The sequence below is a fragment of the Cynocephalus volans genome, chromosome 2 (assembly GCF_027409185.1).
Source record: "Cynocephalus volans isolate mCynVol1 chromosome 2, mCynVol1.pri, whole genome shotgun sequence".
In the NCBI taxonomy this organism is placed as follows: Eukaryota; Metazoa; Chordata; class Mammalia; order Dermoptera; family Cynocephalidae; genus Cynocephalus; species Cynocephalus volans.
Genome location: NC_084461.1, coordinates 208,136,057 through 208,158,509, shown reverse-complemented (window position 1 = coordinate 208,158,509; position 22,453 = coordinate 208,136,057). Strand labels below are relative to the sequence as shown.

Sequence of the window (22,453 nt, the reverse complement as noted above, 5' to 3'; positions counted from 1 at the left end):
AGGTAGGGTTTTGTATATTTCCAAACTTAATATAAAGGCAATATAGTGTAATTTTATTCACGCAGCATTGTGACTCACCTGTGTTAATACTGTTACTTTAGTCCACTACTTATACCACAATTTATTTCTCCATTTTCTTGATGATTGACATTTGGGTTGTTTGTAGTTTTCCCATGTTACAAACAATGCTGCATTTGTGAATAGAACTTCTTGAGCATGGGATTAAGAGTTCCTCCAAGGCAAACCCAGGAGTGGAACTGCTGGAACTGCTGGATTGAGAGGTATTTGCAACTTCAGTTTACTAGATATGCTCAAATAGCTCTTCAAAGTCACTGCATCGGTTCACATTTTCATCACCAGTACATGAGCATTCCAACTACAGCACCCTGAGCAACACTTGGCATAGCCAGACTTAAGCTGTGTGAAACATGCTGTGGTGGACGTAATTTGCATTTCCTGATTACTAATGCAGGTGAGCATCTTTCCATTCATTATTTTGGCCACTTCAGTCTCTTCATCTGTAAATTCCCAGTCCATGTCCTTTGCCCATTTTATTTTCTTCATTGATATGTAGGAATTCTTTATATGTTCTGAATACTAATATTTTGTTGTTCATATACTCGTAGATACCTTCTTCTACTTGGTAGCTTTTCAACTTTTTAGGTATCTTTTGACACAGATTTTTAACTTTAATGAGGTTAAATCCTCATAAGAAGCCTGTTCGAGGCTGGCTAGTTAGGTCACTTGGGAGAGTGTGGTGCTGGTAACACCAAGGTCAAGGGTTCAGATCCCCTTACCAGCCAGCCACCAAAAAAATAAAGAAAAAAACCTGTTTGGTTTATCCTTATTTATCCTGAGGTTATAAAGGTATTCCACACTTTCTTCTAAAATGTTTAGAGCTTGCTTTTTGCATTAGGTTTGTGTGCACCTGGAATGATTTTTGTGTATGGGGTGACACAGAGATCCAATTTCATTTTCCCCCATATAACCAATTATCCTAGCACCATTTATTAGCACATCATTTCTCACTGATTTTTTTTTTTTTTTTAAAGATGACCGGGAAGGGGATCTTAACCCTTGACTGGGTGTTGTCAGCACCACACTCTCCCAAGTGAACCATGGGCCGGCTGATTTTTTAAGGGGGAAAGAAGCAATGGTTGTTTTGAAAAAAATAAATCTATCTAAATGAAATATTAGCAGTTGAGGGGGCTGGCTGGTTAGCTCACTTTGTTAGAGCATGGTGTTGATAACTCTAAGGTCAAGGGTTCAGATCCCAGTACCAGCCAGCCGCCAAAAAAGAAAGAAAGAAAAGTTTTAAAAACAAAATATTAGCAGTTGCAACCAATAATGTATTAGTGGCAAAAATAACAATATCGTGAGCAAATTGTGTTTACCCCAGGAATTCAAGGATGGATTACCATTAGAAAGTCTATTGGTGTAAGTGATCTCAAACAGATGAAAAGAAAACACCCGAATGATCACCTCCATAGAGGCAGAGAAAGCGTGCAATAAAATACTCATTCATAAGTGCTAATATTTTATTTGTTGTGTTTTTCCTTTAAAACGCATGATGTTTCTAGCAATTACTTTAAGATCAGAGCAGCAAAAATCAAGCAAAAATCAAGCATGAGCAGTGGAGATACTAGTACCTGCACTATCACAGTCTTTGCTCAGATGACTTCTAAAGGTTACTTTCAGCTCTGTTTCTGTGACGACAAATAGCGTATTTGGGAAGGCTGGTTTCAGTTGGCCTTTGTCCAACTCCTGGATTCCATGCAGGGCCTGAGAAGCCCTGAGTTATAAAAGATTAATCCGGCCTAGTGGACACTGTGGCTCCTCATCTCCAAGCTCCCTGACCAGGATTCCTGGCTGCAACCCGTGACCGGTTCTCTCCGCATTCCGCCAAGCCAACGGCTCTGCCCAGGACGGAAAGATGAGAGCGCTCCAGAGACTGGTGGGTCTTCCTTTCGGTCCCTCCTAATTCTGTCCCTCCTCTCCGGAAAGATGGAAACACCTGGACGGGGGGGGGGGGGGGGGGAATGTGGGGGCGGGGCGGCAAGAGGGTGTCTGTGCAGAATCAAGGCTTCGGTCCTCCGAGAGCGCCCGGAGGCCTCATAGGTCCTGGTGGCGGGCAGGGTCGCCAGGTCGGGTAAAAGGAGGCCGGGCTGAGGGGTACGCAAAGGGTGGCGGGGGGGTCCGAGGAGGAGCGAGGCAGGGTGCGGCAGAGATGCAGGCCAGAGGCGGCAGCGGCGGGGGAGGACCAGGGGTCAGGGCCGGAATTTCGGGTGAGGACTCGGGAGTGCAGGGATTAGAGTCACTTGCTGAGACTGCAGGGGAGATGGAGGAGGCTGGCTGGAAAGACCTCAGCCGCAGCTCCTTTCCCATCTGCAGAGGCGAGCCCCGAGCTCAGTCGAGTAAGACGAGCGTGGCTTTTCAGCCTCAGAGCTGCGGCAAGGGCGGGATGGAGGATAAACAAGGGCCGCCCGCATGGCCTCGGACCCAAGTGGTCGCCAAGGCGCGGCGCCCCCTGGCTCCCTAATACCCTGTGCGCCTGCGCTTGAGTCGGCCGTGCGCGCTGGCCACGCGGGAGCTCTCTCAGCCGTCAGGCTTCTCAACACCCACTGCGCTTGCACCGCCTTTTCTCCCTCCGCCGCTTTGCTCCTCTTAAAACTCCTCCGCGCGGATCCCTCTGCACCGTCTTCCCCTCAGCGCGCATGCGTCCCGCCTACCCTGCACCACATGGTGGGCAAGGTCTCTGCGAGAGAACCGGCCCAAGCAGGGCCCTCATCCCCCTGGATGCTAGACGCCGTCCTGCGATCTGGAAAGGTCTGAATTCCGAAACCTGCCCAGCGCAGGCGTTGCATCAAATGTACAAAAATATCTTGTGCTTGTGTATGTACAGTGAATTAGGTGCTAGGCTCAGATGAGCATAAGCAGGCTTTCACGCCCAGGGATGGTCTGTGAGCCAGTGCAAGGTTGCTGGGCCCAGGGCATCCCAGTCTAGCATTCCCTACCCCCGCCCCACCCCCAGCATGATGCCTGCATCGCCCTCGGGTCCTCGTGCCTACCAGTCGTGTCCCCTGAGTGCTGCAGTCATGGCCACTCGCCCCCTCCGTGACTGTTTCCCACCCTGGCCCCTCTTCTCCTCCATGCTCTCTCAGCTCCGACCTGGCGTCCTGCCTCACAGAGGGAATGGGGGCAGCAGAGCATTTGCCCAAGCTGCCCACATCTGTGGGTTCCCCCCAACCTTGACTGGTTTCCTTCAGATATCTGCGTACTGCGTTCCCTCACTTCCTTAAAGTCTTTGCGCAAATCTCATCTCTTCAGGCCTTATTCCCAGACCACTCTATTTAAAATAGCACCATCCTGTGCAAACACTCCCTGTCCCCTTCCCCTGTTTTATGTCTTCGTGGCACCAGCTAACGTGTCGCACCAGCTTGCTTGTTTATTTTGCAATTGCCTGTCTTGCCCCTCTGAAAGGAAAGCTTTGTGAGGTCTCAGAATTTGTCCCTCGTTCACTGCTATATCCCTAGCACCTAGAACAGTAGATTTGTTGTCCATAGTAGGGAGGCAATATTTGTTCACTGAATTGATAATCGCCATCCTATATATATATGTATATGGTGTTTCTTTTTTTTTTGCTTGTTTTGTTTTTGGCAGCTGGTGGGTATGGAGACCTGAACCCTTGACCTTGGTGTTGTAACACCACCCTCTAACCAACTGAGCTAACCAGCCAGCCCTTTAGCTAATATTTGAATGCTTACTATGACCAGGCATGAAACTAGGTAATCTCCACGCCCAATCTCATTGAATTAAATAATTTCCTCTGGACTTGGAGACTTGTTAGCATCCCCTGTCACATGGGTTCAGTTGTCATCAAACGCTGTGTCTCTTGCTACTTTCTGCAACTCTGCTGTCTTAGGGGAGGAAGTTACTTAGGCCTTATGGGAACTATGGGTAGCCAGGCTCCTGTCAGCAGCCCACTTCCAGACCTGTGGCAAGATCTTCAGCAGGATCCTGCCCTCCATAGCCACTTCTTCTGCTCCCCCACCCCCTAGCACACAGTATCTTACCTAATGGAGAAGACACATATGTCTTTTCTCTGCCTGTGCTGCACCCAGAACACTTCCTGGCCGGCACAGGTACTCAGATTTGACTGATGAATGAATAAATAGTCCACAGATTCTGGAAGTTCTTCAGCCAAACATCCTTCTGTCATGAAATTTGTACTAAGTATTCAGAAAAAAATAATAATAAATTTGACTAGCAGGCCTTTAAATCTGCAGGACGATTTGCCAGAAAAAGAAAGGCAGTGTGACTTTTATTCAGTCAGAGATCAATGATTTGATTTTTGAAAGGCGACTGCTTTGTGAATGCCTGGGAAAATATCTGTTGGAAGCAGCTCATTATTGTACCTTTGGGAGAGTGGAGACCTTTCAATATACACTAAATTTTCAAAACCTTTAGTGAGTCTGTCATTTTGTAATTAAAAATTATAAAAGGAAAAATATAAATAAGATTGTGAATTCCTAAAAAAAAAACCAATTAAATGGGATGGGCCATCAAGGTGCTGAGTCCTTGTGGCTGGGTTCTTTGAGGAACTCTTCTGCATCTCTAAGGGTGTTGCACTAGGATGAAAAGCTGTCCTTTATTGTACCAAATGTGCATGGCACACATGTGCCCAGCCTGGACGTAGGCATTATTATCTCCAGGTTCAGCTGAGGAAGCAACTCAGAGAAGACGAGAGAGTACAGGCAGACCCAGCATGGGGACCCAGGCACCTCTGCCATTTGTGGCAGCCTCTCTGCTGCTCCATATGCTCCCCAAGTCCCCAAACCTGTAGGTCCATGTGATCAGATTCTTGCAGCCCAACCACTCTGTTGAAGGATGTTTCCCTGGGGTGAGTCATTGGAGCTCAGGGACTGCTCTCCTGCCAGGGGCAGAGCTGCACTCCACTGGGGCTCCAGCTCAGGGGATTGTCCTCCTAAACCACAGCAGACATGCCCAGGGGCAGCCCAGCAAGGAGGGCTGGGAACTGCTCTGCATCTCAGAAGAATGTTGGTGGGGGTGAGTGGGTGAGGGTGTAGTGGAGTCCTGTCTCACAGTAGGAAGCTTGGTTCCTCTGCTACCTGCCAGCCTCATGACCAAGGCAACTCCTCCCCTCCATGCCTCAGTTTTCTCATCTGCACATTGGAGCCATCATTGCCTGGTTTAAATAAATTACAGTGCTCTAATTGGTAGGTCTGGCCCAGGGAGGGAAATGGAGATTGTTATTGGTCACTCTCTGTCTCCTCTTCTCTTCTCAGATTCAGGGCAGGGTCCTGCTCTTCACCATCTGTGCAGCTGGCATTGGTGGGACTTTTCAGTTTGGCTACAACCTCTCCATCATCAACGCCCCAACCTTGGTATGTACCTTCTGTGCCGACCGTCACCATCTGAGTGGGTGCTGGGCAAGGGCCAATAGCTGCCAACTGCAGGGCTTCAGCCCAGCATCCACTTAATGGTACTTTCTCTCACATGTCCCTCTCCATTGGGATGTCCCACAGGCTCCTGCAGGTTCAAACTGAACTTTGCATCCTCCCCCAAACCCACACATCCTCCTGAGTCCCTAATCTAAGCAGATTACTCTACCTTCTACCTGGTGATGGGGGTTAGTGTTGATTCCTCCCTTGCTTTCTCAGACACCAAGTCCCTCCCAACTACCTCTAGTATTCAGCCATTTCTCCCTGTGTCTCTGCCATGACCCACTTCAGACCCTGTTGATCCTGCCTGGATCACTAGCCCAGCCTCTTCACTGGCCTCCCTGCTCTCGGACTCTCCCCTTCTCAATCTCCTCAAGGGTGGAAAACCACTCCCCTGCCCAGAAATGTTCTGTGGCTCCCCAGTGCCTATAGGAGTAAGGACTGACTCATCCACCTGAAGTTCAAAGTCTCCTGGGGTCAGCATCTTTCTTTCTGTCTCCCAGCTTTGTTCTCCCAACTCTGATAAAGCAGATTAAATGTACTTCCCCAAATATCCATGACACAGCCCTTTCCTCTGAGCCTCCTTCCACGGGGAAGCCCACTCAGTCCCACCTGCAGAAGCCCTTTAAGAACTATCCCAAATACCACCAACTTCCTGAAAGCGTCCTTCCCTCCCCAGCCCTTGATGTGGGCTGTTATCACTCAGGTTGTGTGTTGGCTGTTTTTGTCTGAGTCATCTTTGAGTCCCCAGCACCTGACACTGGTCTGACCCAAGTTGATGTTCAGTGAATGACTGAAAAAGATGAATCTTTCAGCCCCAGTGATAGAAGCCCATCCCTAACTTGCTTAAGGAAGAAGAGCAAGTGTCTGGTCATGTAGCTGTGAAGGATGTGAGGCTGTGCGCAGCGTGGGGGGAGGGGCTACAGGCACCAGACCCCAGGACGGAGCTGTGGCCAAAGAGCACAGTTCTCCACCCAGTGGGCAAGAGAGCAGCTGTCACCAGATTCACTTTGTGCCATCTGGAAACAAAAGTCTTGCAAGGTCTGGGAAGAGTCTGACTGGCCATATCTGGGTCATGTGATCACCTTTATGGGGGCATTACAGGCTGTAATTGACAACCAGAGAGAACTTCCCCAAAGAAATGTCTATTAGCAGAAGATAGAGATGGGAGCATATTCAGGGCAGAACACAATTAATAGCAGCCCACCACCTTAAAGAAAGGATGAGATGAGAGAGCTCAGAAATGGAGGTCTGAGCTGGCTGTATTGGTTTATTTTATTTATTCACTCAGCAAACATTTAGTGCCCACTTCAATGCTGACTCTCAGACTGGAGAGGAATCCATATATGGCAGGGCACTCTCAAGACTTCACCTGCTGGGGGTCATCACCAGCCCCTGCAAATGAGACTTTCTTGGGCTCAGAAGCTCTCCCTAACCTGCTGTATGGTATTAAAGAAAATATATTATTCTAACTGTTAAAGAAAAATTATTCAATGACATTTGTTAAAGCACAATAAGGAAGACTTTATTCAAGGGGGGCCACGGCAATAGGTGTAGGGACCACCACAGTGGGGTCCTGCAGTTGGGGAGAGAGATTGGATTTGACTCTGAATACAACATAGGCAAGTACAAATTTATAGTCAAGGAGTAGGGTGGGGGTGTACCAAACAGGGCTTGTTGTCTGATGCACAGCAAGCCAAATACTGACTCTGGTCTTTGCAGCAGATAAAAAAGGTTTATTTGCAAGGCCACCAAACCAGAGATGGGAGGGAAAAAAAAAAAATCAAATCCACTTTCTCAACAGCGGGAAAGAAGAATTTATGAGGAAGTGGTTAGGGGTAGTGCAAGGCATGGGGGATGGTGATTGGTTAAAGGGTCTGAGGACGTTCTTCAGCAATCTGTGCAGGCATAAGCTGTATGCATGCCTCTTCATGGGTTGCATGTTCATAAAATGGTGGCATTAGCATGATCTGGAAGTGAAGCTTTGGCCTCACTCATGGGACTTTCCCATAGGCTGAGTGGAGGTCCTCAGGCTCAACCAGTTGGCCTAGTTCGTGTCAGGCCATGCTAACTCCAAAGCCTCTGCAAAACACCCTGGGCAAACATCTTGTGACTTCTGCCCCAGAGGTGTTATCTTAAAAGGCAGACAGGGAGAAATAGAGTGAGAGGTTAGTTATGGAAATTTACTGAAAGAACAAGCAATTTACAGGGAATAAATTTTAATGGAAAACAGTTACAGGGATCAGTGGATAGAAAATTACTAAGACTAAATATCAGAGGTAAGAGGGATTCTGGCTAAAATGACCTAACAGGATTCTTGCTGAAGACAGGCTAGGGTGGTCAGACATCACTGAAGGATGGTGGAGTATGAGGAGCCTGATTAGATATCAGGGGTGATCAGATATGGAGGATGGGGGATTCTAGCTAAACCAACTTAGCAGGCTTCTTGCTAAAATTGACAATGCAGAGACAAACACAGAAGCGCAAAAGTTGAGGCCCAGTCGAAAAAGAGGTCAGAAGAGTCTGAGCAGAGTTTGGTCAAGGAGAGAATCTTTGTCAGTGTCACTCTTAAGGGGTTCCAGCCAAGGTCAGAGGAGGCTAGCCCTGGGCTCAGCTCCCCTGGACATTTCCTCCTCCAGAGGCACCTGGCAGGCACCAGGCTGACAGCCATCACCCTGAGCTGGCTAGGGCAGGGGAGAGCTGACCCAATACCTAGACCCTCTGCCCTCCCTCACATCCTGTTGGGAGGCCTAAGACTGAGATTTCACCTTTAACCAAGGGAAGAGTGGCCAGGTCTTCCCCATGCACAGTCTTTCCTAACTCTGGGCCTTCCACTCATTCACCTGAAGGGACAGCTCTGGGGGATGGGGCTCTAGGGAGTCCGAACTACTTGCGTGCAGCCCTGACCTGTGGCTGAGGCCATGGGCAAGTCATTTCTGGGCCTCTCTGGGCCTAATGTGTATCTAACGGCACACATCTGAGAGCTTGTCACAGTCAGGGTCCCAAGGAAACACATGGCACACTCAAGACAAGTCAAGTAGGTTTAGATACCACAAAGGGTGATGCACAAAGGCTTGAGTAGTGTGGTGCAGAGAAGGCACACAACAAGGGAGTGTGTGGTAATGTGGACTTAGCAGCACCTCACTGGCTGCTGCCCCTACCCCAGAAGACACAGCACAAGGAGCAGTTACCGAAGGAGCCATGTGGTGTAGGCTCCCTTGAGAGAGTCGCAGCCAGCCTGAGGTGACCACACAGGGAGGGAGCCAGGGGACAAACACCTCTACCTCCCACTCCTGCTTCGTCTGATGTCCTGCTGGCACTCACCATGGGCCAAGCCCAGCAGAAAGCCAGTCAGCAAGGGAGCCACTGATGTGGGCCTTACAGGTGGCATCCTGGGGCAAAAGCAGGGTGGGAAGGGGCTACAGTGGATTGGGAGGGTGTGGTGCAGTAAGAAATGCATGTGGTCTTTCTCCTTGGTTGTCAGCACAGAGCTCCTGAAAACTTTGGAATTTCCTGAGAGATAGGAGTGTCTTTTGTTACTTGTGAGGAACCTCTTTTGGTCATATGTGAGTTTATGCTAATGAGGTGACTTAGAGTGAGGCTCCTAGGTAGGGAGCCTCAGGCTGGAGCTGGTCACCAGAAACTCCAAGTGATTAGAGGGTCAGAACTTTCAGTCCCACCCCCTGGCCTCTGAGAAGGGGAGGGAGGGCTGAAGATTACGCTCTGTAAAACTCTTGTTTCATCCATTAAATTTGAAAATGCACAATCAAAAACAAACAAACAAACAAAAACTCTTGAACAACAAGATTTGATGAGCTTCCAGTCTGGGAGCGCACCGAAGTGCTGGGAAGGTGGTGCTCCTGGACATGGCACCGAAACTCCGAGCACCACCCCCAAGACTTTGCTCTATGTATCTCTTCCATCTGGTCCTTTCTGAGTTGTATCCTGTATAATAAACCAGTAAACGTAAGTAGAGTGCCTTCCTGAGTTCTGTGAGCTGCTCTAGCAAATTACGAAACCCACGGGGAGGGTCATAAGAACCCCTGATTTATAGCTGGTCGGTTAGAAGTACAGGAGGCCTGGACTAGCAATTGGCATCTGAAGTGGGCCTGTCTTGTGGGACTGAGCCCTTTGACTTGTGGGATTTGATGCTAACTCCAGGTAGATGGTGTCAGGATTAGATTAAATTATAGTGCATCTAGCTGGTGTCCAAAGAGTCGGAGAATTGCTTGGTGTGGACAAAACCCACACATTTGTTGTCAGAAATGTTGTATGAGTGTAGAGAAACAGTGTTTTCCCAGAGAGGGGCAAATGGAGAGGGTCCAGCTCTAGGCAACAGGAGCTATTGCATGTGGAAGAAACCAGCATAGCGCCCTGCACACGGGAGGTGCTCAGGCGAGTTTGTTCCTGCGCTGTGGGGAGCAGTATTGCTCAGGACACTTGATGCCTGCTCTGCAGAGGCGTGGAGCCCTGTTGGGGAAAAGGCCTGTCTTGTCCAGAACCACACCCCTCCTCCCCAGGGGGCTGACTGGCATCTCTTTCCACAGCACATTCAGGAATTCACCAATGAGACGTGGCGGGCACGGACTGGTGGGCCACTGCTGGACCACCTGGTTCTGCTTGTGTGGTCCCTCATCGTGTCTCTTTTCCCCTTGGGGGGCCTCTTTGGAGCGCTGCTTGCAGGCCCGCTGGCCATCACACTGGGAAGGTAAGTGCTTCCTTAGCACTTAATAGCAAACTTAACTGCCATCAAGACATGCTAGAGGAGGAGGAAAGAAGAAGAAAGAGCAGGAAAAAACTCATTGAGGAAAAGGAAAGTAGTGCGTGAATTTATTTTAAAGCATATGATACAGAAAGCCTGGAAATACAGACAGAAGTTCTAGCCTGGTTTTTGCAGGCAGTCACAAGGCCGTTGCTTGTGTGACTCCCATCCTCTGGCACCTTGTCACTATGTCCCCATGTGGCAGAAAGGGCAAATGCCATGTCCTCACTTAGGAGAAGGTGAAAGGTTCTAATTAGTTCCCTTCAGGGCATTTATTTATTTATTCATTTATGGCGGCTGGCCGGCATGGGGATCCGAACCCTTGACCTTGGTGTTATAAAACCATGCTCTAACCAACTGAGCTAACTGGCCAGCCCCACTCTGGACCTTTTATAAAGAACTAATCCCATCAATGAGGGTGGCGCTCTCAGACCTAGTCACCTAAAGGCCCCACCTCTTAATACCATTGCACTGGCAATTAAGTTTCAACATGAATTTTGAAGGGGACACAAACATTCAAACCATAGCACTAGCACAGGGAATAGGATCACCAAGACTGAGTTCGACTATTGGGGTTTACACCTGAACCATGTGGAGTTAAGGGCACAGTCCCAAACAAAAGCGAGGCTCTTCCTGCTAAGAAGGAGGTAATAGCTGTTGTCTGAATATCTAATGGTGCCGGGTACAGTGTCCCTAGATGACGGTACTGCCATAGCATGAAGGGGAGGAATGGCTAATTCTAATTCAGCACATATGCCTGTGCCAGTTGCACCAAACTACTGTCCCATCCTCAGTGGCAGGGATCCAGTGTAGTTCTTCTACCCAGTAGTTGACTGGAGCCCTGAAATTTGTTGCCATTATTGGGTGCTCAGGGCTGGTTGGGTGGGGTAGCAGGTTGGTTAGTCAGCCTGGTGATAAAAACCCCCGTTGTTGAGTTTATGTGCATTTTCTGTCCTAGTACCCTACCTGCTTTGTTTATCAGCTGACTGAGCAAGCACTAGGCTGGTCAAGGAAGGCAGTTGAGTGCTGTCCACAGAGAGGGTCATCCTGTCCATCTGATTATGAAGAGTCTCTTCTGCAGTGGCAGGGGACTTCTGTTGAGCAGAAACACAGATGTATATTTTTAGGATCTGAGCCAATTCTGAGAGATCCATCTATGTACCCTTTCCCTACACTGTTGAAACCAGTCTTCAAATACTGCTTCATCTAAGACTTTGTCCAACCAAACCCTTTGAAAAAAGGACAAAATTCCATGCTCAAAATTCTGTCTATAGGAAGGGTTTAACTCCTTCAATATCTTTTAGGGCCATGCTGATGTGAGTGACCTACTTATGGAAAACTGGAACCGACATGGGGCAAATTTGTTGTATATCACTTTTATTCATTGATGGAGTGCTACCAGGCACATTCAACCTTAGCACAGGCATGTCATATGGCATGCAGTTCATGATGGCCACCTGGTGTCCCATGGTCTGGTGTTTTATTCCCCACAAGGACCTGGTGACAAGGCCAGGAGCTATTTATCATTAAAAGGACAGTAGTTTGCTGAAGGAGAGTAGCTCTACTCAGAAATTTTAGATTTTGTGCATTGTGATCCTCCTTTTAGAGTAGTCTAACTGCCATAGACACTTCAAGCACCATAGGATCTCCTAGGTCTAAAGGGTCAAGGGGGGGTCAAGGGTTTGAATCCTCATACTGGCCAGCCACCAAAAAAAAAAAAAAAAAAAGTTTAGGAGGTAGAGCTCTTTGAATTTGGCCTAGACCCACTAGAGAATTCTCCTCTTGCTTAGCTCCACTCAGAGCTGCCAGATTTTCAAGTCACCTGGTTAATGTGTCAGAACACAACACCCAACATGGTACATGCTACCTTCAAAATGAAAAGAAGCTCTTTGAGATTTGTTCCTCCTCTTAAAGGAAGGGGACCAAGATGCAGCAATTTGTCATGCAGTTTGAAGGAAATATGCTGACATATCTTAGTCCACTAGACCTCAGGAACTTCATTGATATGGCAGGCCCCCTCTCATTTTTAATCTTCCACTCTTGTCATGCTTGTACCTTACCAAGACATCTGGTGCACTGGCTGCTTCCTCTTCTCCAGGCCCTTTCAGTATGAGCTCATCAAAGTGGTGGGCCAGCAGTCTGCCCTGGGAGATGCACAGGTCCCTGTAGAGTAGGTTGTGGCCCACAGCTAGAGAGCTGCTATATACTTAAGGCAGGTTGGTAAAGGTGTATTACTGTCTCTGCCAAGTGAAAGTTAAGTATTGCTGGTATTGTCTATGTATTGCTTTCTTTTTTTTTTTTTTTTTTTTTTGGTGGCTGGCCAATGTCTGTCTGAAATGGAACAAAATGAATTCACCAGATCAAAATAATTTATTATTATTATTAATGGTATTTACTAATTCCAGTGAGGAAATCATAGGTTGTTACAATTGTAATTAATAGTTACAATTGGAGTTACTACTGGATCAAGTTTGTTTTAATCTGTCATTTTCCATTCTGTAGGCACAGGAAACCTGAGCTTTGACTCATATTCTGGCTTTGGGCAGAATACTGGCCTCCTCTGGTGTTCAGTTTCCCTATTAGTACAGTGAACCATGCAATCCACAGGGAGCTCTCCTGGGTGATCTGTTTGACAGCACTTATGAGCTCAATATCAGGAGCCCAAATCTGACGCTTCATCATGGTGACATTTCCAGTGTCTCCTCCTTGGTTTGGAGTCTGTCCCTTGACCTAGGTGTTGGGACATTCAGCCATCCAGAAGGTTCTGAGAAGTGACTTTATAATACTTGGAGGAAAACGTGAGCGAACTGTACTTGGCTTTCCTTGCCTCTCCTTCCTTACTCTAGTAGCCACTGTTCTTCCTCCCTAGGGTTTTATTGAGTCTGAGAAATTATCTGTCAGTTCCCTCATTTTTTGAAGGAGTTTGGGGAGAACAATGCTTAATCTGAAGGGGAAAAGCCATAAGATAAGTTCTGTCATTTCAAACTGCGGTGCAGGTAGAAAGGAGAGTAATTTGGGGGTATACTGGTGAAGGGGAATGGGATATGCCCCTCACGGCATACAATGAGTGATCCTAGGGACAATGGCCGGTGGTCATTTCCATTCATAGAGCTTAGCCTCCTTGAATGGTACACACACATACACACAGGTCTGTGTGTCTGATCAGAGCTCACTGGATTTGCAAAGATGGGTTCCCAGAGACGGTCCCTCTGGACTGAACCACAGCCTCTCTTGCCTGTGTTCCACTTCCCCCAAGGAAGACGTCCCTCCTGGTGAATAACATCTTTGTGGTGGCTGCAGCCATCCTGTTTGGCTTCAGCCGCAAAGCAGGCTCCTTTGAGATGATCATGCTGGGAAGACTGCTCGTGGGAGTCAGTGCAGGTATTGGGGGGTGCATCTCATCCTGCCTCTCTATTTCTCCTTATTCATTAATTCCCTTTATTCCTTTACTTCTTTCATTTATTCATTGATTTATTTTTCATTCCTGCCCACCTTTTTTTGCAAAATGATATGTTTTATCTCAAAAGGCTCATATAACTAGACATTTAAAGTAAATATAGAAAAATGAAAAAGTTATACAGGGGTGGGGGAACAAATATCCCCGGACTTACACTAACAGGAGGCCAGTGTTTGAGCAACACTCTGAGTCATGAGCTTCCGGTCAGCCAAGACGTAAAGGGATATAGGATGAGTCTCTGATCTTTCCTACAGAAGCATAGTAGCCTGTTAGGGACTTCTCAGTTTCTGGAGCTTGTCATGTGAGGGAGCAGAATTTTGATCACGTCAACCTGGGCTTTTAGGGGCTCCAGTCAGCAAGTCACCTCTTGACCCCCTATAGTTTATACAGCCAGGTGTTGATGTCTATATTGCTTATCTATACCTATGAAATAAATTACCCCAAAATCTAGTGGCTTAAAACAGTTTATAACCTCAGTTTTTGTGGGTCAGGAACCCTGGAATGTCTCTGCTGGATGGTTCTGGCTTGGGGTCTCTTATGAAGTTGTGCTCAAGCTGTCAGCCAGGACTGCAGCCATCTGAAGGTGTGGCTGGGGCTGGACGACCTGCTTCCAAGATGGCTCCCTCCCGTGCCATCGTCAGCGGGAGCGCCTCACCCTGTGGGTCTCTCCATGGGGCTGCTTGAGCATTCTCTCACAGCCTGGCAGCTGGCTTCCTCCAGAGTGAGCGATGAGAGAGGGAGAGAGAGAGGAGGAGGAAGCGTGCGTTCTGCACCCCGACCCCAGAGGTCACACGCCATCAGTGTTACCGCATTCTCTTCTTTAGAAGTCAGTCACTAAGGACAGCACACTCTCCAGGGTAAAGGAACCAGGTCAGCCTTCATCTTTGTGACCTGAGTACCTAGCACAGAAGGAATCCCTCCTAAATCTCCCTAAATGCTTGAAAAAAGAGCACTGGGGGGGGAGGAGGATGAGAGAGAGGGAGGAAGGGGGAGGGAGCGAGGTGCAGGATGTTCCTGGGAGACACTGGTCCCAGGTCAGGCGGGGGACAGAGCCACTTGCCCTACAGTATTCCCAGGTGTGACGCCCGATACTGTGGCCTCCTCGCTTCTGCCATTTGTTGCCATGTGGGGTGGGCAGTGAAGGTGTGGCTGGCTGCGTAGGTGCTGGTGCTTCCCTGGGAGCCGGGACGGGGAGAGAGCCTCCAGCTGTACTGGTCAATGAACACGTGGACATGACAGCTGGCACAGCTGGTGGGCATGCAGGATGCGATCCTGCCCTTCTCCTCTACCCCACCCCACTCGGTCCCCTCAGAGCCCTTCCCACTTGTCACAATGTTGGGACCTAGAATGATTCCACAAACATGGGACTGTGGCAAGGGACCAGGATGGGAGCTGATCTGAGAAAGACTTCTTCTCTCTCAGAAGTCCTGAAGGGTGGGGTTGGGGTCCTGTTGGCCCTATAGCAGGTGAGGCGGAACCCCTCAGAGTGTGTTGGGGTGAGCGAGTGGACCTCAGTGCCAGGATCCAGCAGACAAGGGGCTGGGCAGTGCCGAGTGAGGTGGGGGAGAGGGGCTGGGTGTCACGGGGTCCTGCCTGGTGACTGATGTACCTCTGCACATGTACCTATGCACATGTCCAGGCGTGAGCATGAGTGTCCAGCCCATGTACCTGGGGGAGAGTGCTCCCAAAGAGCTCCGAGGAACTGTGGCCATGACCTCAGCCATCTTCACGGCTCTGGGGCTCGTGATGGGACAGGTGGTCGGGCTAAGGTAAGTGTCCGTACCCATCTGCTTTGAGCGGTTTCAGGGATGCCAGTAAAAACCCTTCTTTGCCTAAATTTCTTCCCCACGCAGTAAGTAGATTAAGACATTGCTTGTTTGCATGAAGGCATCAAATCCCTGTCCACATCCATGTGGCCAGTACACAAAATGGGCACCAGTCGGCCACACTGTAGTGTGTATTGCCATTTTCTATCCTCTCCAGGTCAGGGAGCAAAGAACAAATTTTGAGAGGGTGGAGATTTGGGTTTTTAATGGGAGTGTGTTCTGGTCATCCCAGAAGAAAGAGGAGAGGGCAGAGCTTGGACCCCTAGGAAGAGGAGTTGTTAAGGCTGTGGTGGGGCAGTGGCCCTACTGTCTCTTGGTCCCTCCCTGGGTGAGAAAGAGCTTGATGTCTGGATCCAGAATTACATGACAAGAGGCACAGGGCAGTGTTGACCCTTTGCAGGTAGGTTGGCAGGTGGGTGAGGGGGAGGGAGGGAGGTGGGTAGGACTCTGGCAAGGAGGTTTCTAGCCTGCCTTCTCTTTTGCCTCCTCAGGGAGCTCCTGGGTGGCCCGCAGGCCTGGCCCCTGCTGCTGGCTAGCTGCCTGGTGCCCAGTCTGCTTCAGCTAACCTCCCTGCCCCTGCTCCCGGAGAGCCCACGGTACCTCCTCAATGACCGTGGAGACACCAAGGCTTGCCTGGCAGGTGAGTTCTTGCCCTTGGGCCCCAGACCACCCTTACCAAGGGGTGCATCTCACCAGAGCACATAGGTCCCCATTTCTTGAGTTTCATTTATCAGAGAAAAGCTGTCCCTCTCTGTGTGCCCCAATTTCACGACCTATCCATACATCCCTTCAAAACTTTTTGTGAGGGGCTGTCCTAAATGCCAAGGCAGCAGGATGGATCAGACACAGCCACTGCCATCTAGGAACCCCAGGTGATGCAGAGAAAGAGCCCCCGCTAAACACACACACATGCATGTGCAAGGTGAAATACCTGCACAGGACCTCACCCGCCCAGCACCAGCTGGGTGGTGGTGATCTTGTCAGTTAACTGTGGCTACAATAAGGACATCGAAGGAATAATCACAAAATCTCTGGCATAAAGCAACAATCATTTATCATATCTTTTACTCACTCAACTGGGCCAACTCATGGCGTCGAGGGGGTCAGCTGGGAGGTGGCCAGTCTAGGCTGGTCTGGGCTGGAGCAGTTCAGCTCCATTGTACAGGTCTCTCCTCTCACCATTGGTACCAATGGGCAGGCCTAGGCATGTTCTTATTCTGGTGACCGCAGAGGCACAAGAAAGCAAATCCAGTTGCGTAAGCTCTTTCCACACCTTTGGTCCCCTCATGCCCATCAACATTCATTGGCTAAAGGGAGTCATACTGCCGAGTCCATGAAGGGAAGGTGTATCCTCTCACATGGCTGGGGGTGTGGGTTTGGGGGAGGGTGAAGACCAAGGCCCATTAATATACTCTTCTGAATTTGTCATCATGGCCACAATAATTATTTATGCCCTCCTCTGTGTCACATATGCTCAGTTGCATCTGAGGATTTCCCCAAAGTCTCATCTAATCATGGCATCAGGCTTAAAGTCCTGGATTTTAAGATCACATTAAATCTATATGTGCCTTTTCTTGATCCAGAGACCTAGGAGCTAAAAAGACAAGTCTTCCCCTCCCACATTCAGCATACTGTGGTGAAAGTGAGATGAGGTAACCAGAACTAGCACTGTCACTTCAGGACTGAGGCAGGGAAGGCACAGAGCAGTCACTGATCCACAACAATTCTGAAGTGCCCCTGGGAAAATATTGCCAGTTCCCCTGGCTGAGGGATGGGAAATGTTCCTTGAGTAAGCCCTGGCTCTGTCCCCTGAGAGGGGCTCCCCAAGTTCTCCGCGGTTTTCACTTCCACCCTGAGATGTCTTTCCTTTTCCACCATCTTCCTTCATACCTTCTGAGGCCAGCACTGGAAAATATGCTGCTTTGGGTGGTTGAACAAATTTCTCAGCCTGCTTCCTATATAAAGTTGGGACACGGAAGTCTTTCTATTTCATAGTCTCTTTCTGTCCAAGGTGTCAGAGCTTTTGTCAATACAACTTGCTCAAAATCAGTGTGAGTTTTCTGTGAATTTGATTTTTATGCCAACAAGCCACATCCACAATTCTTTTTGAGACATGCTTCCCTCTAAAGACCTAATTACTGGTATTTAGGGCATGTCAGGCTACTGTGGACCGACACCATTAAGCCTCTTAAATGCCCCCTTTTCCAGCTGTGGGGGTCTACGAGGCACTGCCTTAGGCCACACCCTTCATTTGATCTTTACTCTGAGTCCAGGTCTTACTGGTAGTTCTCTGGATTTGATCTTTGCTCTCAGGCTATAACTTAATTTGGAATTCTTCTAGCCAGAGAGGCTACAGATGAGAAACAGTTTTTTTATTTTTAACTAATCCAGCAATTTCTGGAAGGTGTTAAATCTAATCAAATTTTGTTCTCTCTGAATTCTGCTTGCAAACTGGCCAGTTCTTTTTTGAGCTCATGTCTCGTGTCTTATAGTAAGCTTAGAAACTACTCAGCTAAGAGCAACCACTTCATGCTTTCAACATCTGGAGATTCCTTTGCTCAAGTCCAGAAGTTCATTAGGTCTCTTTTCTTTCTTCCATGTTCCTGCACCACATAACATGGGTTTCCGTTTTTTCCAGCTTCCTCAGCATCCTCTGCCTAGTCTTAGAACCAATACCATGTCTTACAGGTCCTTATTAAGGTAGCATCTACTCCTGGTGCCAATTTATCGATCAGTTTTCTATCACAGCCTAATGGACATTCATAACATCTCAGTGGCAAACAAAAGAAGCAGTTGTTTGGCTCAAGCCTGTGAATTCTCTGTGGCTGGCTGACCTAGGCTGGATCTGGCTGGGTGGCTCTTCTGATCTGATCACTCCTACAGCTGCAGGTCAGCTGGGCACTGGCTGATCTAGGATGGTCAGCTGGGCCACCTATGCTCCTAGTGTCTCTCATCATCCTCCTGGGACCCGTGCACTAGCCTGGCATGTTCTTACAATGATGACAGATGAGCAAGTAGAAGAGAGCCTTAAGGCTGAGGCTGAAATGTGGCATGCCCTCACTGCAGCCTCGTCCTGTTGCCAAAGCAAGTCACACAGCGGAGCCAGAGTCAGGGGCAGGGATGTAGACTTGCCTCCTTAGTGGAGGAACAACAAAATCACATAGCAAGGGGTGTGGATACAGGGAGGGGTGAAAAATTGGGGATGATAATGGCAATTTGCCACATCATCACGTCCTGTCTGATATGTCCACAGACCCAGAATTTCTAAAGCCTTTTCTCCTCCATGGTGCTCTCCACCCTCCCAGCAGCCCTGGGAAATGAAGGGGGCCAGGAAGATCATCCCCAACTGACCGGGGGAGAAATTGTGGAGAGGAGTGGGGCTCACTGTAGGAAACCAAAGAGGTGGAGAGGGAGCTCAGCAGCCCTTCCTTTTCTCAGCGCTGCGGCGGCTGCGAGGCACCCAGGCCGTGGCGGAGGAGCTGGAGGAGCTGGAGGAGGAGCACTCTGCCTGCCAGGGCCGCAGGGCGCGGCGCCCGTGGGAGCTGTTCCGGGATCGGGCCCTGCGGAGGCAGGTGATAAGCATCGTGGTGCTGGGCAGCGCCATGGAACTCTGCGGGACCGACTCAGTGAGACTCGCCCCCGCCCCCGCCATCGTGTGAGGGGCTTTGTGCTGTAGGGAGCCAGGGAGCCGAGGGAGGTAGGAGGGGCCGAGGCCTCAGTGCCGCCCTGGGCCGCCCCCCAGGTGTACGCCTACGCGTCGTCTGTCATCCGGGAGTCGGGAATGGCCGAGGAGAAGGTCCAGTACGCCATCATCGGGACCGGGAGCTGCGAGCTGCTCACAGCTTTTGTCAGCGTGAGTCTGGGGGGGCCCACCTTCCGCTAGCCCTGCAGGGAGGACCACCCGGGTGCTGAAGCTCCTAGGACTGCAGTCCTCTGTGTTCAGCCGTTCTTCACTGCAGCTCACTCTGTTAAAACAGTGAGTTAGCGAGCGTCTATTGAGCACCTGCTGTTTGCTGGGCACTCGCACCACCATTTTGAGGTTAAGAAACTTAATGAAATTGATCAAAGTCCTCTAGGAACTTAATAACGTAATCTCTTGAAGCATCCCACGCCCATCACCAGCTTCCCCATGAGGCCCCTCCACATTGTCTGCACGGAAATCAAGGGGCTGGTGGCCTGGCGCATGCGTCAGTTACTGAGTGGCTCCTTTTCTTTGCAGTGTGTGGTGATCGAGAGGGTGGGTCGACGAGTGCTGCTGATTGGGGGGTACTGCCTGATGACCTGCTGGGGGACCATCTTCACAGTGGCCCTGTGCCTGCAGGTAGCTGGAGTGATGGTGGTGGGGCGGGGCGGGGCCCAGCTTGCTTCCCTCCTCACCCCACGTCTGCTGCAGAGCTCCTTCCCCTGGATGCCCTACCTGGCCATGTCCTGCATCTTTGCCTTCATCCTCAGCTTTGGCATTGGCCCAGGTGAGTGGGCCAAGGGGCTCTAGGCTTCACTGTGCTGAAGGAACGATGGATGACAGGCGTCTGGGTGAATGGTGGGTGGGTGTGACCCCCGACCCTCCTGTGCCAAGGTTTCTGGGAGGGAATGGCTGGAGAGAGCACCAAGGGGCCCCCATACAGACCAGGCCCAACCCCCACCCCTACATCTGGGCTGAGGAGGGTGAGAGGTGGGAAGTGCCAGCAGGGAGCCCTGGCTGGCAGCCCGCTGTCCCTGCCCCTTCTTCCAGCTGGAGTGACAGGGATCCTGAGCACAGAGCTGTTTGACCACACTGCCCGGCCTGCTGCCTACGTGGTCTGTGGGGTGCTCATGTGGACCATGCTCTTCCTGGTCGGGCTGGGGTTCCCCTTCCTCATGGTAGGTCTGCCCATCCCCCTGGGGAGCCCTGCCTTAGGTTTTGTCCCTGTCAGCATGAGAACCCTAGAGGAAAGCCTCCTTCCAGGGCTACTGAGACTGAAGGGAAGGGGTCTTGTGTGACCTGTTATGGGCCTTCCGTGTAGGGCTGAGTGGGCCCACACCAGGTCCTGGTGTCTCTTTTAACCCACAGGAGGGTTTGTCCCACTTCCTCTACCTTCCTTTCCTCTGCGTCTGTGTCTGTGGGGCTGTCTACACAGGCTTGTTCCTTCCTGAGACCAAAGGCAAGACCTTCTTGGAGATCTCCGAGGAGCTGCACAGACTCAACTTCAGCAGACAGGCCCAGGGCGCTGCATGGCGGGGCCCTGAGGTCATCCAGTCCACAGAGCTCTAGCAGCAGAGCTGCGGCTGGCCGTCGCCAGAGGCTGCTCTTTCCTTTGCTTCCTGTCTGGGTCTCAGCCCTTTCCATTCACTAGCTCCCGAATTCATTTGCTTAAGGAGTGTTCATTGAGCACCTACTGTGTGCAGATGTGGTGCCACTTGGTTAGCAATCAGTGGTGAGTGAGGGGGACAGGATCCAGGACCTCTTAGTGCTCCCCGTCTGGAGGCAATTAATGGACAGGAAACCGATAAAAACATAATGACAAACTCAGGGAAGCGCAGTGGAAGAGAAATACAGGCTGTGGTGGGGGTGTGTACCAGCAGCCTGACCTGGTGTGAGGGGTTGTCAGATGAACTGGTTTTTTAAATCCACTTTATTGAAGTATAATTTACATACAATCTAATGTATCCATTTTAAGTATGCATTTGATGAGTTTTAAGGATATATACACCCATGAAACACCACCACAATCAAGATAGAACATTCACATCACCCCCAAAGCACTCTCACGCTGCTTTGCTATCAATAACCCACCCCAGGGCTCTGTCTTTCCCTCCCTGAGGTCCCTGAGCTTGTTCCTGCTCTTATTCCGTCTGTCAGACAGATCCTGAACACTCCCTGGGGGAACTTCTGCCTGTAAGGCTTCCCCCAACTCCAGCTTTCCTGGGGAATGCCCCAGAATTCTTGGGGAAAAGCCCATGAACTTCCAGAGGAGGGTTCCAGGACTCCTCGCCCCTGCCCTGTTTCTCTCCCAGCCCCACTTTCTTCAGGTGTTAGGGAGAGGGCAGGCCCATGTGGCCATCCCCTTCCCCAGGCAGGCTGACAATACTCCAAAATGGGGCTCCTCTTTTCCTTCTCTGGAAACTCTGACATTGGATAGGATAGACTGGCCTGATGTGGGCTGCTTGGGGGGTGACAGCAGCTTGGCCTTCTACCTGCAGAGGCCTCCAGGGCTCTCTGGGGATGGGGATCTACACTGCCACCGGGGAAGCCATCTGCTCAGCCTGAGGAGGGCCGTGCTCTCCTGCCTGTCCCCACTGGCAGTGGCTGGCAAAGCCTCTGGAAAGCACTAACCCATTTTTCCATTACCTCCTCTGGCCAGAAAGACTCTCTGCTGTCCTCCAGAGCTGATCTGGGCCCAGGGCTGGCTTTGTGACCACCAGATGGACTTGCTGGGCAGCTGGGGCCCTGACTGCAGCATTCCCAGCTGCTATCCCGCCCCCACCCCCAGCTGCCCACACAGGCTCTGGAGACACTTCCATAGGAAAGGGTCCAGCACTTTGTGATTGTCACATGTTTTGTGATCAGCTGCCTGCCCCCCATACAAATCCCTATGTTCTGCTGTCTCCTGAACAAAATGGGAACCGATGCCAGAAAATAAAAGAAATCACATACCTTTCTTACCCACAAAGCTTTTTACAAAGAATGTGTCTCACTAGGAACTAGGACATTCATCGGCCCAAGACCAACTCCTGGTAAAAGGAATAAGGAGAATTGTGTTTGTAACAAGTTACAGGAATGTTTCTGTCCAGGATTTTAAACTTTTTGTTAAATTGTGAAATTATGGAGGAGTTGTATAGGAGAAAAGTGAAATAAAGTCAGATGGGAAAGCAGAATAAATAAATATTCTGTCACTATCAGATTTGGCTTTTTTGGAATTTGATATAATTCTATATTGTAGAATGCATTTGTGTCTGGCTTTGATCT

General features: G+C 49.8%; 1 protein-coding gene across 4 annotated transcripts; it reads left to right on the top strand.

Moving 5' to 3' along the window:
- The first annotated feature begins 427 nt into the window (after nt 1-427).
- On the top strand, nt 428-20,931 carry SLC2A11 (solute carrier family 2 member 11). 4 transcript variants are annotated; one of them, XM_063086826.1, is made up of 13 exons: nt 428-472; nt 1,780-1,954; nt 5,307-5,405; nt 10,010-10,170; nt 13,481-13,605; nt 15,321-15,450; nt 15,999-16,147; nt 18,946-19,133; nt 19,250-19,360; nt 19,727-19,828; nt 19,901-19,976; nt 20,240-20,367; nt 20,558-20,840. In XM_063086826.1, exons 2-13 carry the CDS (start codon nt 1,934-1,936, stop codon nt 20,756-20,758), a joined length of 1,491 nt encoding a protein of 496 aa, XP_062942896.1. In that variant the 5' UTR covers nt 428-472; nt 1,780-1,933; the 3' UTR covers nt 20,759-20,840. The 4 variants fall into 4 exon arrangements, with proteins under 4 accessions (XP_062942896.1, XP_062942895.1, XP_062942894.1 ...); XM_063086825.1 differs by lacking the exons at nt 428-472; nt 1,780-1,954 and adding an exon at nt 2,462-2,503; XM_063086827.1 differs by lacking the exons at nt 428-472; nt 1,780-1,954 and adding an exon at nt 2,797-2,826.
- The last annotated feature ends 1,522 nt before the right edge of the window (nt 20,932-22,453 follow it).